Below are 13368 nucleotides of genomic sequence, written 5' to 3'. Positions count from 1 at the left end.
CCTAGGGCATCCCAGACATGCTCTATGGAATTCAAATCAGGGGAGTGAACAGGCCACGCTATGCGTACAATATCTTCAATTTCCAAAAAAGCATCAACCACCCACGCTCTATGAGATCGAGCATTATCGTCCAGTAATATGAAGTCTGGATCCACAGCACCTCACCTCAACCATGCATGAAATCCCAAAATATCCTCACAGTACCTGGCAGCAGTTAAATCTTGTTGATTCACCCATACAATTTCACAAAGAGGTGTTTGAGTGGTCAACGCAATCCCTGCCCACACCATTAGGGATCTGCTCGATATTGGACTCTTTCCACAATGTTTTGGTTCGAAAATTATGTTCCACATGCCCTCCAGAAGCAAATCTCTTGAGACTCACTCTCCAGACCAAACTGGTACTCATCTGTGAACAAAAGCATTGGCCCACCATTTGAATATCCAGGCCACATGTTGATGACTCCACTTTAGATGTTCCCTTCTGTGAAGACACGCCAGAGGTAAACAGACAGCAGATCTCCAACAATAAAGGCCACTCTACTGAAGCCTTCTGTACACTGTTTACCTTGAGATAACACATCCAGGGGATGCTGGGAGGTCATATGCCAGTTGCAGTGTACTACTAAGGTGGTATCATCATGCCCTTACAGCCAAATAATGGTCTGGCTAGTGTGAAATCAATTTTACTCTGATCGCCCTTACCATCTCTAAAATGTGATTGAAATTACAAGCACTTTATATTAATTATTAAAGATCTTTAAAGAAATGTCTTTCCAAAGGATACGTGGATTAAAGAGATTTAAATAAAAGAAGGAGTGAACAGAATTAGAGAAACAGCTGTTCTAATTCATACACATCCAGCAACACATACGGCAGCACTGTCTTGGGTGGAGAAACAGTTTTCATGTCATTTAAATTATGCATATACAACTCATATACCTCTATGTTAACAAAGCTGCATTTCCTAATTTCAAACCACAGTAGCTGTACTAACTGATGGACATACAAGTCCCCTAGAGGTGACAAATATTTTTTACGAGCTCTGGTGAATCTTTATATATGAAATGGACTGTGGAGTTATCTGGATGTTTATAAGACGTCTATGTGAATTAGTTGGTGGATATTTTTACTGGCCACGTGATTCTGGCATAACAGTTTTAGAGTCATTAAAGGAAAGTCTATGCTCAGTAGTGCCGTAATACCCAGATCATGCAATATAAGTTCAAGGTGACTTTCACCTATCGAGTATACACTGGAGCTTCTACGAATTCACTGGAGGGGATACAAACAGGCACTCTTGCAAAGTACTTTTGAACACATTTCCAAAACTTGTCTTGAGCAGGTAGATCAACAGCCTACATGCAATGGAAATATTTTAGACCTTATAGCTGAAAACAGGCCTGACGTTATTGATGGTGTCAGTATAGAGACAAGGATTAGTGATCCTGATGTCAGAGAGACAATGTTTACTAAAAATAACACATCAATCAGGAAGATTAGGAGGGTATTTTTGCTACAAAAGAGCAGAGAAGCAGTTTCTAACATCACTCTTAGACAATGAATGGACATCTTTTAGTTCCAATAGGACATAAGTAGAGGAATTATGGGCAAAGTTTAAACAGATTGCACATCACACTCACAGAAGTATGTGCCAAGTAAGCGGATTAAAGATGGAAGAGACCCACAGTGGTTTAATAATAAAATGTGGAAAATGCTGAGGAAGCACAGACTGTTGAACTCTCAGTTCAAAAAAAGTGCAAATGACAACAGGCAAATGTTAGATCAGAGTTGTTGATCTGTAAGAAGATCAATGCACAAAGCAGACAATTATAACCATCATACATTAGCAATGGATCCAGCTGAGAACCCAACAAAATTCTGAGCCTATGTAAAATTGCTTAGTGAGTGGAAGGTTTCTATCAAGTCATTTGTTGACCAATCTGGTGCAGCTATACAAGATAACAAAAGCTGGGGCTTCTTAATTTCATGTTTAAGAAATCATTCACACAGGAGGATCATACAAACATATCATTGTTTGAACATCACAAAGACTCCAGTACGGAGGACATAGTAATAGGCATCCCTCATGTAGAGATGCAACTGAAAGAGTTGAAAACAAATAAGTCAACAGGTCCAGATAGATTCCCAATTTGGTTTGTCCTCTATGGAACTGTTCTCTTACTTAGCTTGCATTTATCGTGAAGCCCCAAGCAACTGGAAAAAATGCAGGTGACTCCTGTGCATAAGAAGGGTGAAGGGAGAGACCTGCAAAATTACAGACCAATATCCTTATCTCGGTTAGCTGCAGAATTCATGAACATATTCTCAGTTCAAATACAATAAATTTCTTTGAGATGGATAAGCCTTTTTTCACAAATCGGCACGTTTTTAGAAATCCCTGTTTGTGGAAATCTCAGCTTGCCCTTTTCTGCATGATATTCTGTGAACTACAGGTGGAGGGCAAGAGGCAGATTCCATATTCCTTGATATCAAAAAGTGTTTGACACAATGCCTCACTACAGACTGTTAACAAACATATGAGTGTATAGAATAGGTTCCCAGATATGTGCATGGCTCAAGGACTTCTTAACTAATAGGACCCAGTATGTTGTCCTTGATGGTGACTGTTCATCAGAGACAAAGCTTAACATAACAAGCATCCCAGGAAAGTGTGGTAGGACTGCGGTTATGCTCTATGTACATAAATGATTTACAGAGTAGGCAGCACTCTGCAGCTGTTTGCTGGTGATGGTTTGGTGTATGGGAAGCTGTTGTCATTGACTGATTGTAGGAGGATACAAGATTACTCAGACAAAAATTCTAGTTGGTGTGATGAATGGCAGCTAGCTCTAAATCTAGAAAAATGTATGTTAATGCAACTGAGTAGGAAAAACAATCGTGTACTGTCTGTATACCACATTTCCAGTATGCTTCCCGACAGAGTCAGGTTGATAAATATCTAGGCACAGCACTGCATAAAGCAACATAAGATGGTACGAGCATGTAAGGATTGTCGTGAGAAAGGCGAATGGTCACTTTCATTTATCGGGAGAGTTTTAGGAAAATGTGGTTCATCTGTAAGGGAGGCCACATGTAGAGCACGAGTGTGACCCATTCTTAAATACTACTTTACTGTTTGGAATCCCCATCAGGTAGATTTAAAGGAAGACATTGAAGCAATTCGGAGATGGACTGCTAGATTTGTTACTGGTAGCTTCAATCAACATCAAGTATTACAGAGATACTTCGGGAACTCAAAAGGGAATCGTTGGAAGGATAGTGACATTCTATTTGAGGAACATTATTGGGAAAATTTGGAGAACTGGCATTCGAAGCTGACTGCACAGTGAATCTACTGTCACCAATGTACATTCTGTGTAAGGACCATCAACATAAGTAAGAGAAATAACAGATCATATGGACAGTCATCTTTCCCTCGATCTGTTTGCGAATGGAACTGGAAGGAATATGACTGGCTGTGGTAAAACATAACCTCTGCCACACACTTTATGGTGGTATGTAGAGTATTTATGTAGATGTAGACTGCTGGATACAACATTTTTGGAGGTAGTGCTAACTTGCCACTGCCTTTGAAAACCACACCTGACTGATACACAAAACAAAATTCATGACAATCACTCAATTTGATTAGTTTTTCATTATTTTTGTGACCACCTGTTCATTTTCATTATTTTTCCATTAATTTCATGGCCAGTAGACACTTTGTGGAAGACCACGAGAGACATGCTTGAATTAAAGACCGTGTAAGGCAGTGATGCAGTCTTCCTCTACTATTGTTCAACCTACATATTAAAGAAACAATGAAGAGAACAAAACAATGATTCAGAAGTGGGATTAAAATTCATTGTGAAAATATATCAATGTCAAGATTTGCTGATGACATTGCTATCCTCACTGAAAATGAGGAAAAATTACAGGACCTGTTGAATGGAAAGAACAATCTACTAAGAACAGACTATGGACTTAGAGTAAGCCAAACAAAGACAAAAGAAATAAGGAGTGGCAGAAATGAGATAGTAATAAACTTGTGACAAAAAACAAAGGAAAATAACACAAAATAGGCTGAAAATATGGAAGTGAGTCATGGACTGCATGGAAATCAGAAAAGAAGAGAATTAATGGAGTAACAGAAGGATGCTCAAAATTAAGTGGAATGATAATTAATATGAAAGCCCTCCACAGAACTGACAAGCCATAAATACATGGCAAGCATTATCTAGAAGAATGGCGTATGTAGAGACATCAGGGAATACCTTCCATGGTACTAAAAGGAAGCCACAGAGGACAAAAATTGTAGCAGAAAATAAATATTGGAATATATCCAACAAATAACTGAGAATGATGGGTGTAATTGCTACTCTGAGCAGACTGGCACACAAAAGGAAATCATGGCATGCTGCATCAAACCAGTCACAACACTGATTCGGAAGGGAACTAAAACTGCATTAAAAGTGGAGCAAATGTAGATATCAAGCCAAGCTAAAGCTCAATCTACTACCATACATCACAAAGAGAGACACACACACACACACATACACACACACACACACCATATATTTGATTTTGTGTAATCATTCCGTGTGAAATAGTTGTTGGAAAAGATTTATTCTTCTGGGGGTTTATGAGTTTGTGCTTGTGTTAAGTATGATTAGTCATGTGTTGTTTATGGACAAAATGTAATAGTGTTATTTTATTTATTTGCTAGCAATTGATATGACACAAAAATTTAATAGTTATTCACTCTGAGTTGTGTTGGGCGATAATATGAGGATGACCATAAGGTTTTTGCAGGAGTTAGGCTCGATTGCAGACTACATGAGGTGTCATATGTAATGAGATTATGAAGCTGACTAGTCCCAGCTTCTCAGACCAGCGATCTGTATTTGTGGCAGTGCTGCTGTGACAATATTTGGCAATCCATCTGATGAAGGAGCTGATTTGAGAGAGCTAGGTTCATGATCAATATTGCTTTACTTACAAATTATTTTTGTTATTGATCGTCTTAACATTTTTGTGCACAGGAGACAATGCGCAAAGTGTGGTGGTTTCATTTTCTTTTTGTAGGGAAGGTGTACTGCGCATGTGAAGTATTGGGGGAAGTTGCAGGGGTGGGGGGTTAGTGGAGATCAATGAATACATCTTAATTTGGGAACAGGAAGTATGAGAAGGTTGGTTCTCATGTTGACTTGTGGGGGGAGGGGGGGGGGGGGGGGGGAGGGGCGGGGGTTATTTCTAGAGGTAAGTTTTCAGACTGTGTTTTTCGAGTCTTTCAAAATCAAGTTATGAGGGTACTTGTGGGGTTGATGGATGAATATATTCAGGAGGGGAGTAGTGTCATGTCTGAAGCTTTTTCATCTCATAGGCTTTTGGGAGAAAAGGTGGTTCGATAATTTGGTATTGAATCATAGTATTGAGGTTAAGAATTATGACATCAGGATTGTACAAATGCAATATAGGGGTTTTTGAGGGCCATCAAAACCTTTTTTGGGGGGGGAGGGGTCACTCATCCAATCTGCAATCTCATTTCTAAGATGAGTACTGCTGATGGAAGAGCATCACAGAGAATTATTTGGTGGGGGCAGTGGAGAGAATGTACGTCAAGGTTTGCGAGTCGAGTGGTTTGGGTTTGGCGTTTGGCCAGGCAGGTGGGGGGGGGGGGGGGGGGTATGGTCTGTTTGTCTTTTTCTTTGTAATGTGTGTGTGTTCAGTTTTTGTTCTTTGTTGGTGTTGTGCTTACGAGTGGCACTGGTTTGGTTGAAGAGGGGAGGGTTTGGAAGGTTGGGGTTGTTTCAAGGATTACGTTCCATATTTATTGATTTGTGTGTGTGGTGTGAGGAGGAGGGGGTTGTCCAATCTCGTCATATTCATCTAAGGTGTGGTTTAAGTTAAGTATTTTTTTTTTATATTTGTTTCATTTGATTTATAATGCATTATGTAAGGTTCATTTATTTTGGTGTATAGCTCTTTGTTTTTATTTGTCAAGTGAGTTTTTGATGTGTGTGTGGGTTTTTGAATTATTGGCTTTGTTTGGACTATGAAAGTTACTTGAAATTTGCGATATTGGGATATTTGACTTGTGTTTGGGTTCTAAGTAATGATCGCTTTATTAGCAATAAGCAAAATGAAATTTGTGATACCATACTTGCAGGTGTGTATCTTGTTTCTTCCTCTCTCTCTCTCTCTCTTTTAAGGGCTTCATTTCAGCAATATAAGCCACGTGAAATGTTGTATGATCCCCGTGGTTTTTGTGTTTATACCATTATGCCATATGTTGAGAATTATTTGGGTTTGATTTTGTGGATTCTTTTTGTTTTGGGATTGTGCTGTCATATATTTAGCTTGTTCCTGCACTAATCCCCAGCTTCCCTCAGTTGTCCCATTGTCTTGTATCATTTATATTTTTGTTTTGTGATATTATGGTCGTTATATTGTATATGCCGGATGGAGGGGTGTCCGCCGTCTGGATAACATCATGGGTCAAAGCAGACGAGTGAACTGGACACTTCTGTAATGCCAAGCTGATGTCCTTGCTGACTGCACATGGAATTTTCCTCTTTATCTTGTGCCATGCTCATTGATGTTAAAAATTTTATTATGTATTAAATTTTTTCAACATACTTACAAGTTTCCAGTAATGCATGCACGTACAAAGCAGTGGGTGAATTGACAGTTTTTAAAGACGGTCTTGCAAGAATCTATTTGTAAGCATGTTGCATTGCTCTTACAGTTTTTTTTCTGGATAAAGAAAATAGCAGAGCTTACTGGTGTTTTATCCCATAAATAATTCCATACTGAAGGATGGTGTGGAGTCGGGCAAAGCAGGAAATTCAGCCACAGTGAAAGCTTGTTTTAACTGACAATAAATGTAGACTGTAATATAATTTATTTTGCTTACACACGTGTGCTATTTGAAGTAATTTTTAAGCCAAACGCCTAAAAAATTTATTTTCGCCGAGGATGTAATTCTGTTCCCGTTTGTCACACTGGCATCACACTTCAAGCAAGAATCTGGGAATGGTTTGTATGTTTATCAATAGCTTATTCCCTTGGAACCATCCATTTTTGGGGTTGGTGCTTTATTTATTTATTTACAGCTGCCTGCAGTTAATTTTGGGTTTTTCCAGTAAGTAGGAAGTTTGTGTCACCTGCAAAGTTGAGAGTTGGTGAAGCCAATGAATGTGAATACAAAATGAAAGCCCAAGGTCTTCATGCATTCCATATAATGTACCTTTCTTTATAAATGACTAAAACTACGAAACAATTTCAGAAACACTATGATCACACTAGATCAACCTCTAAAAACTACTTCAATGCATATTATGTACATACATGATACCATACAGAAACCAAGAAAAATCCAAGGAGGGGCCACTATTACACATAACTGTGTTGAAATGCCAGTTTTTTTAGCATTCTGCACATTTGACTGCACCAAGAAATTTTAATCTAATTGCCAAACCATTGGCAGAAGTGCAGCTCTGGTGGATCACCAACATTTTCATCCCCTCACAGAAGGGTCATATATCTAGGGCTACTGCTTTCTGCCATATTTCTCAATTGATCATATGGTTTGAATTTTGTCCTGAGAGATTCCTATTCTCTTGGTTATGCATTGAGTTAATTTTAGCACTCTGCAATGCTGGCTGTAGTGAAATTTTAAAACACCACTGTGATTGTCATTCATATTATGATACAGCTCCTGTTTCCTTGTACATGATATTTTAATTGTACTCATTACCTAAACTGGTTGCTTATTAACACTGCACAGAAAGTGGTGTACAATTGATGAAATGTATTATAAGGGAAATCAAAAAGTGTCTGCGCATCCTCATCCGACAGGATTCATCAACCCTACAAGGTCTTTTTTGATGGACTGAAGGCAAGATAACCACATGGTGAGATCAGGACTATAGGGCAGGTGCTTGAGTGTCTTCCACTTGAGGTGGGTAACTTCTGCATTATGACATTTGCAATATGGGGATGTGGATCAACAGCAGCAGCACCCCAAGGTGCACCATTACACAAAGATGGTTTTCAACAGATGTGCTGCACCATATAGTCTTCATTTCCAATATTTTGTCTTCAGCAACCAATAAAACAATAATAGCCAAATGTTCCTGTTTGGGAGCATTTGGTAATTAAGTCTCCGTAGCTCACGTTTCCAAATTTTCTGCACGTACGTCTAATAGACACCAATGCCACACTAATCCCTTGTTTGCACGTCAGTGCTTATATACCAATATCTTGGCTGTGATACATTGCATATACGCAACAATGCCCTCAAACAGAAAATTTTTATCACCCCTGTTACTTTTGCGATTTAATTCATCTGTATTGTTGACTTCTTGTCACGTCTATCATAGGCTATAAATGTCTGTATTGCAAGTGGAATCATATCTCTAAACCTTTCTTTGCTGATTTAGAAACTTCTTTCAGATTTAATATTTTCACATTAAGATGTAACGGGCCCTTTTAACTTTTACTCAGTGTGTCACACGTAGAGACTAATTTGTGAAGATATTGTGAGTCACTGTGTTATCGTGACTCCGCAGTCTGGTTGGAATGTGTAGCGACTTTAACATTCCTTTCTCTGGGGACCGATCGAAAAGGCAACATTTATATCTCCAATAAAGTAAACTTGGAGCCTTTCTTAAAGCACCCAGAGGTTAGCACACCATAAAGGCAGACGAGGAAAATACTCTAGCTTTTACTTAATGTTCGTATCTATATTAACTTGCGTAAGATCCTAATCAATGATTTTGACAGTTACAATACAGTTTGTGTGTGTGACATATTTCTCATGGAAAACAGGGGATTTGTAAATACCCGTTACGCCAGTGACATTCGTTGACGTATAGCGTGTCTTCATGAAGTAGTGTGCCAAGTATACTGTTACAGCACCTGCGGCAATAAGGCAGGCGACAGCTACCAGGAACCACTTCAAAATAAAAACTTCCCTGCAAAAATGATGAAAACTATTGATATGCCACGTAAATACAAATCAGCGTCCCAGCTAATGTTTACTAACGCACCATAGTCGATTAGGTTGCCCTCTATAACAGTTTCCAATAATTACTGGTTGTTTTACACGTATATTCATCGTGCTACACTTTACGTTACTTTTCTATCACATTAATAACATTAGATCTACGTCCATTTACAAACAGCGCCCAACCAAAGATAATTTAGTGGTTTGCCTTCTGCACAAGATGCTACTTTCTTCCTAATTAATCCTTTTATGCATACCATTAACAGCGTTATTTTGAACCCTGCAACCTTTCATTTTATCAATAAACTATGCGAGCCTTGAAAATACAATTGTCCCCTTACTTGCTGCAACAAATTAATTATTTTCTTTATTAGGTCTGCAATCCTACAGGTCAAATGTATGACAGCGGTCTTGCAGACACCTAAAGAAGACACCTTTTGAATGATCTTATGATCTTTGGTCCGAGTAGCACTTAATGGCATTTAGCTCTACCGCACTGTTATTGTCATTATTGAAGAGTTTGAGTTACTGTGGGAGGTTAGATTAGATTAGATTAATACTTGTTCCATAGATCATGAATACGACACTTCGTAATGATGTGGAACGTGTCAGGTTAATAAAAGATATCTGTACAAGATATTACATTGCACAAAATAATGCATGACACTAATGTTTAAGTTAGTTTTTTTTCCCTCCCTTAATTTATATCTAAAAATTCAGCCAATGAGTAGAAGGAGTTGTCATCTATAAATTCTTTTAATTTATTTTTAAATGTTGGTTGACTATCTGTCAGGCTTTTGATGCTGTTTTGGTAGGTGACCAAAGACTTTTGTGGCAGCATAATTTACCCCCTTCTGTGACAAAGTCAGATTTAACTCTGCGTAGTGAAGATCATCCTTTCTCCTGGTGTTATAGCTATGCACACTGCTATTACTTTTGAACTGGGCTGGATTATTAACAATAAATTTCATAAGTGAATATATATACTGTGAGGATCCCTAGATCCTTAAATAGATGTCTGCAAGATGACCGTGGGTGGGCTCCAGCAATTATTCTGATTACACGTTTTTGAGCAATGAATAATTTTCTACTCAACGATTAATTACCCCAGAATATGGTACCATACGAAAGCAGTGAATGAAAGTAGGCATAGTAAGCTAATTTACTGAGATTCTTATCACCAAAATTTGAAATAACCCTAATAGCATACGTAGCTGAACTCAGACGTTTCAGCAGACCATCAATGTGTTGTTTCCAGTTTAACCTCTCATCAATGGACACACCTAAAATTTTTGAAAATTCTACCTTAGCTACAGACTTCTGTTCAAAGTCTATATTTATTACTGGAGTTGTGCCATTTACTGTACGGAACTGTATATACTGTGTATTATCAAAATTTAAAGAGAGTCCGTTTGCTGAGAACCACTTAATAATTTTGTGAAAAACATCATTTACAATTACATCACTTAGTTCTTGGTTTTTGGATGTTATCACTATACTTGTATCATCAGCAAAAAGAACTAACTTTGCATCTTCATCAATATGGAATGGTAAGCCATTAATGTATATCAAGAACAGTAAAGGACCTAAGACCGAACCCTGTGGGACCCCGTGCTTTATAGCCCCCCAGTTTGAGGAATTAGCTGTTGTATTAACATTACACGAACCACTTATTTCAACTTTCTGCATTCTTCCAGTTAAGTATGAATTAAACCATTTGTGCACTGCCCCCCTCAAACCATAATGACTTAGCTTATCTAAAAGAATTCCATGATTTACACAGTCAAAGGCCTTTGAGAGATCACAAAAAATACCAATGGGTGATGTCCGGTTATTCAGAGCATTTAATATTTGATCAGTGAAAGCGTATATAGCATTTTCTGTTGAAAAGCCTTTCTGAAAACCAAACTGACATTTTGTTAGTACTTTATTTTTACATATATGGGCGGCTACTCTTGAATACATTACTTTCTCAACAATTTTTGATAGAGCTGTCAGAAGAGAGATTGGGCGATAGTTGTTGACATCCGATGTATCCCCCTTTTTATGCAATGGTTTTACAATGGCATATTTCAGTCTATCGGGGAAAACACCCTGCTCCAAAGAGGTATTACATACATGGCTGAGAATCCTACTTATCTGTGGGGAACAAGCTTTAAGTATCTTGCTGGAAATGCCATCAGTTCCGTAAGAGCTTTTACTTTTCAGTGAGTTTATTATTTTACTGATTTCACAGGGAGAGGTTCGTGGAAATACAGTTGTTTCAAACTGCACAGGTATGGCCTCTTCTATTAGAAGCCTCTAGTGAAGATCTAGATCCTACTTTCTCCACAACATTTAAAAAATGATTATTGAAAATATTTCCAGTTTCAGATTGTTTGTTAGTACACTTGTCATTCAGTTTTATGGCACTAAAGTCTTCCTGTGCTCTTGGTTGCCCTGTTTCCCATTCAATAATATTCCAAATTGCTTTAATTTTATTATCAGAGTTACTGATCTCAGACATGATACACATGCTTCTGGACTTTTTAATAACTTTTCTTAGTACCACACAATAGTTTTTATAATATTGAACAATTTCAGGGTCAGTACTCCCTCTTGCTGTTAGATACAGTTCTCTTTTACAGTTGCAAGATTTTCTTATTCCTTTAGTTAGCCATGGTTTTTTATATGTTTTCTTGGAATTATGTTTAACTATTTTCTTGGGAAAACAATTTTCAAATACCCTTATAAATGTATCGTGAAATAAGTTATATTTGAAGTTTGCATCGGGTTCCATATACACTTCATCCCAGTCTAGCTCCTTTAGTCTTTCCCTAAAGTTTGCAGTATTTATATTGTTAATTGAACGCACTGCTTTGAAATTCTGATTTGATATACTGCATGGAGCTATGCCATGTACTGTAACTAACTGTGCACCATGATCTGAAAGACCATTCTCAACAGGATAACCATTTATGTCCTTAAACTTATCTTGGTCTATAAAAAAGTTATCTATCAATGTCCTGCTGTTCTTTGTTATCCGAGTAGGAAAATCAATGACAGAGCTCAAATTGAAAGAACTGAGTAATACTACAAGGTCATTCTTCCTATCACACTCTTTCAGGGAATCAACATTGAAATCCCCACAAATGATGCCCTCGAGTATTGTTTTGAAAGATATGTGTATGTCTTTACGCTAACATTGTTTCTTATGAGCATCAGTTCAGTTTCATAAACAGCATAATTGTGCAAGATACTTTCATTCTTTACTTACAGTTAGGATTCCATACTGTCTCTTACAGGAAAAGGAATATCATCTGAAACCAGAACAAGTTATCAGAATATTGAACCAATATTTTCTGAATGGCTTGAAGATGAAGCTTTCTTTCATGAAGAAGATGACAACGGTTCAGAGAGTGATGGTCCTCAGGGCGATGAGCCCGCATCTCCTAGTGGCCCAAATGAAGAAAGAAGTGGAGAATCAGATACAACAAAGTACAGAAGTGCTGATTTTCTTATCGTGATGGAACTCAGTGGAGGAGAATTTGAGTACACAATATCATGGAAGTTCCACCTGGTACAAGTAGAGGTAGCAACTTTTACTACTAAGAAAACATAGGGCTATTTTTTTCTCACAAGTAAAATACTAGACGAATTCGTGCATTGTACTACTTTATAAGGCAGGCGCATTGTAATACGACAAAAATGACAGAATCTTACATCCAAAGAAACGAATGCATTTTTTGACTCCTAATTATTGCAGGTGTAGGTAGAAACTGGAATGTGCCCATCACAGACCCATTTCAGAATAACGTCACCAGTTTTACTTACTTGGCCACATTTTCAGTTAACAGACTTGAAGACATACGAAGGGCCTTTAGATTTGATGACAAATGGGCCAAAGAGACCAAGAGCAAGAATGACATAAAGGCACCAATTCGCTAGATTTGGGAACTTTTCATAGAAAGCTGCAAACAAAGGATGCATCGTTTAACTATTTGTGAACAACTTGTCCCTTTCAGCGGCTGTTGTAAGTTTATTCAGTACATTTCCAGCATATCAGGCAAATATAGAATGAAAATATTTATGCTATGTGATTCTGTGACTTCATATGCAAGAGATGGTTTAGATTATACTGGAAAAGCCTATGATCAGTCAAAAAAAAAAAACAGTGTTGTGCCTGAACAGTAAAGACACAAATCAGGACATTGATAGGGACCTCAACAGATATTACAGTGGATAATTTTTCCACAAGTATTCCTTTATTTTAAGAACTATTACAGAAAGCCAGCAATGGGACCTTTGAGACAAAACAAAAAGGAAATTCCACCAAAATGAAAGCTTCAGTGCCCAGGAAAGTTTTATCTTCATCAT

General features: G+C 37.8%; 1 protein-coding gene across 5 annotated transcripts in view; it reads right to left on the bottom strand.

Annotated features, from left to right (window-relative positions):
- LOC126297459 (acidic mammalian chitinase-like) overlaps positions 1-9218 on the bottom strand; it is a 200147-nt gene extending 190929 nt beyond the window's left edge. The window contains exons 1-2 of one of the 5 annotated variants that reach the window (XM_049988323.1): positions 9056-9218; positions 8850-8980 (exon numbers count right to left, since the gene is read on the bottom strand). In XM_049988323.1, coding sequence (XP_049844280.1) covers positions 8850-8980; positions 9056-9123 — 199 coding nt within the window. In that variant the 5' untranslated portion in view covers positions 9124-9218. The remainder of the gene's footprint in view (positions 1-8849; positions 8981-9055) is intronic. The other 4 variants (XM_049988326.1, XM_049988325.1, XM_049988324.1 and 1 more) reach the window with 4 other exon arrangements.
- Between the last annotated feature and the right edge of the window lie 4150 nt (positions 9219-13368).

The sequence above is a fragment of the Schistocerca gregaria genome, chromosome X (assembly GCF_023897955.1).
Source record: "Schistocerca gregaria isolate iqSchGreg1 chromosome X, iqSchGreg1.2, whole genome shotgun sequence".
NCBI lineage: Eukaryota > Metazoa > Arthropoda > Insecta > Orthoptera > Acrididae > Schistocerca > Schistocerca gregaria.
This window is presented reverse-complemented; position numbering and strand designations above follow the sequence as displayed.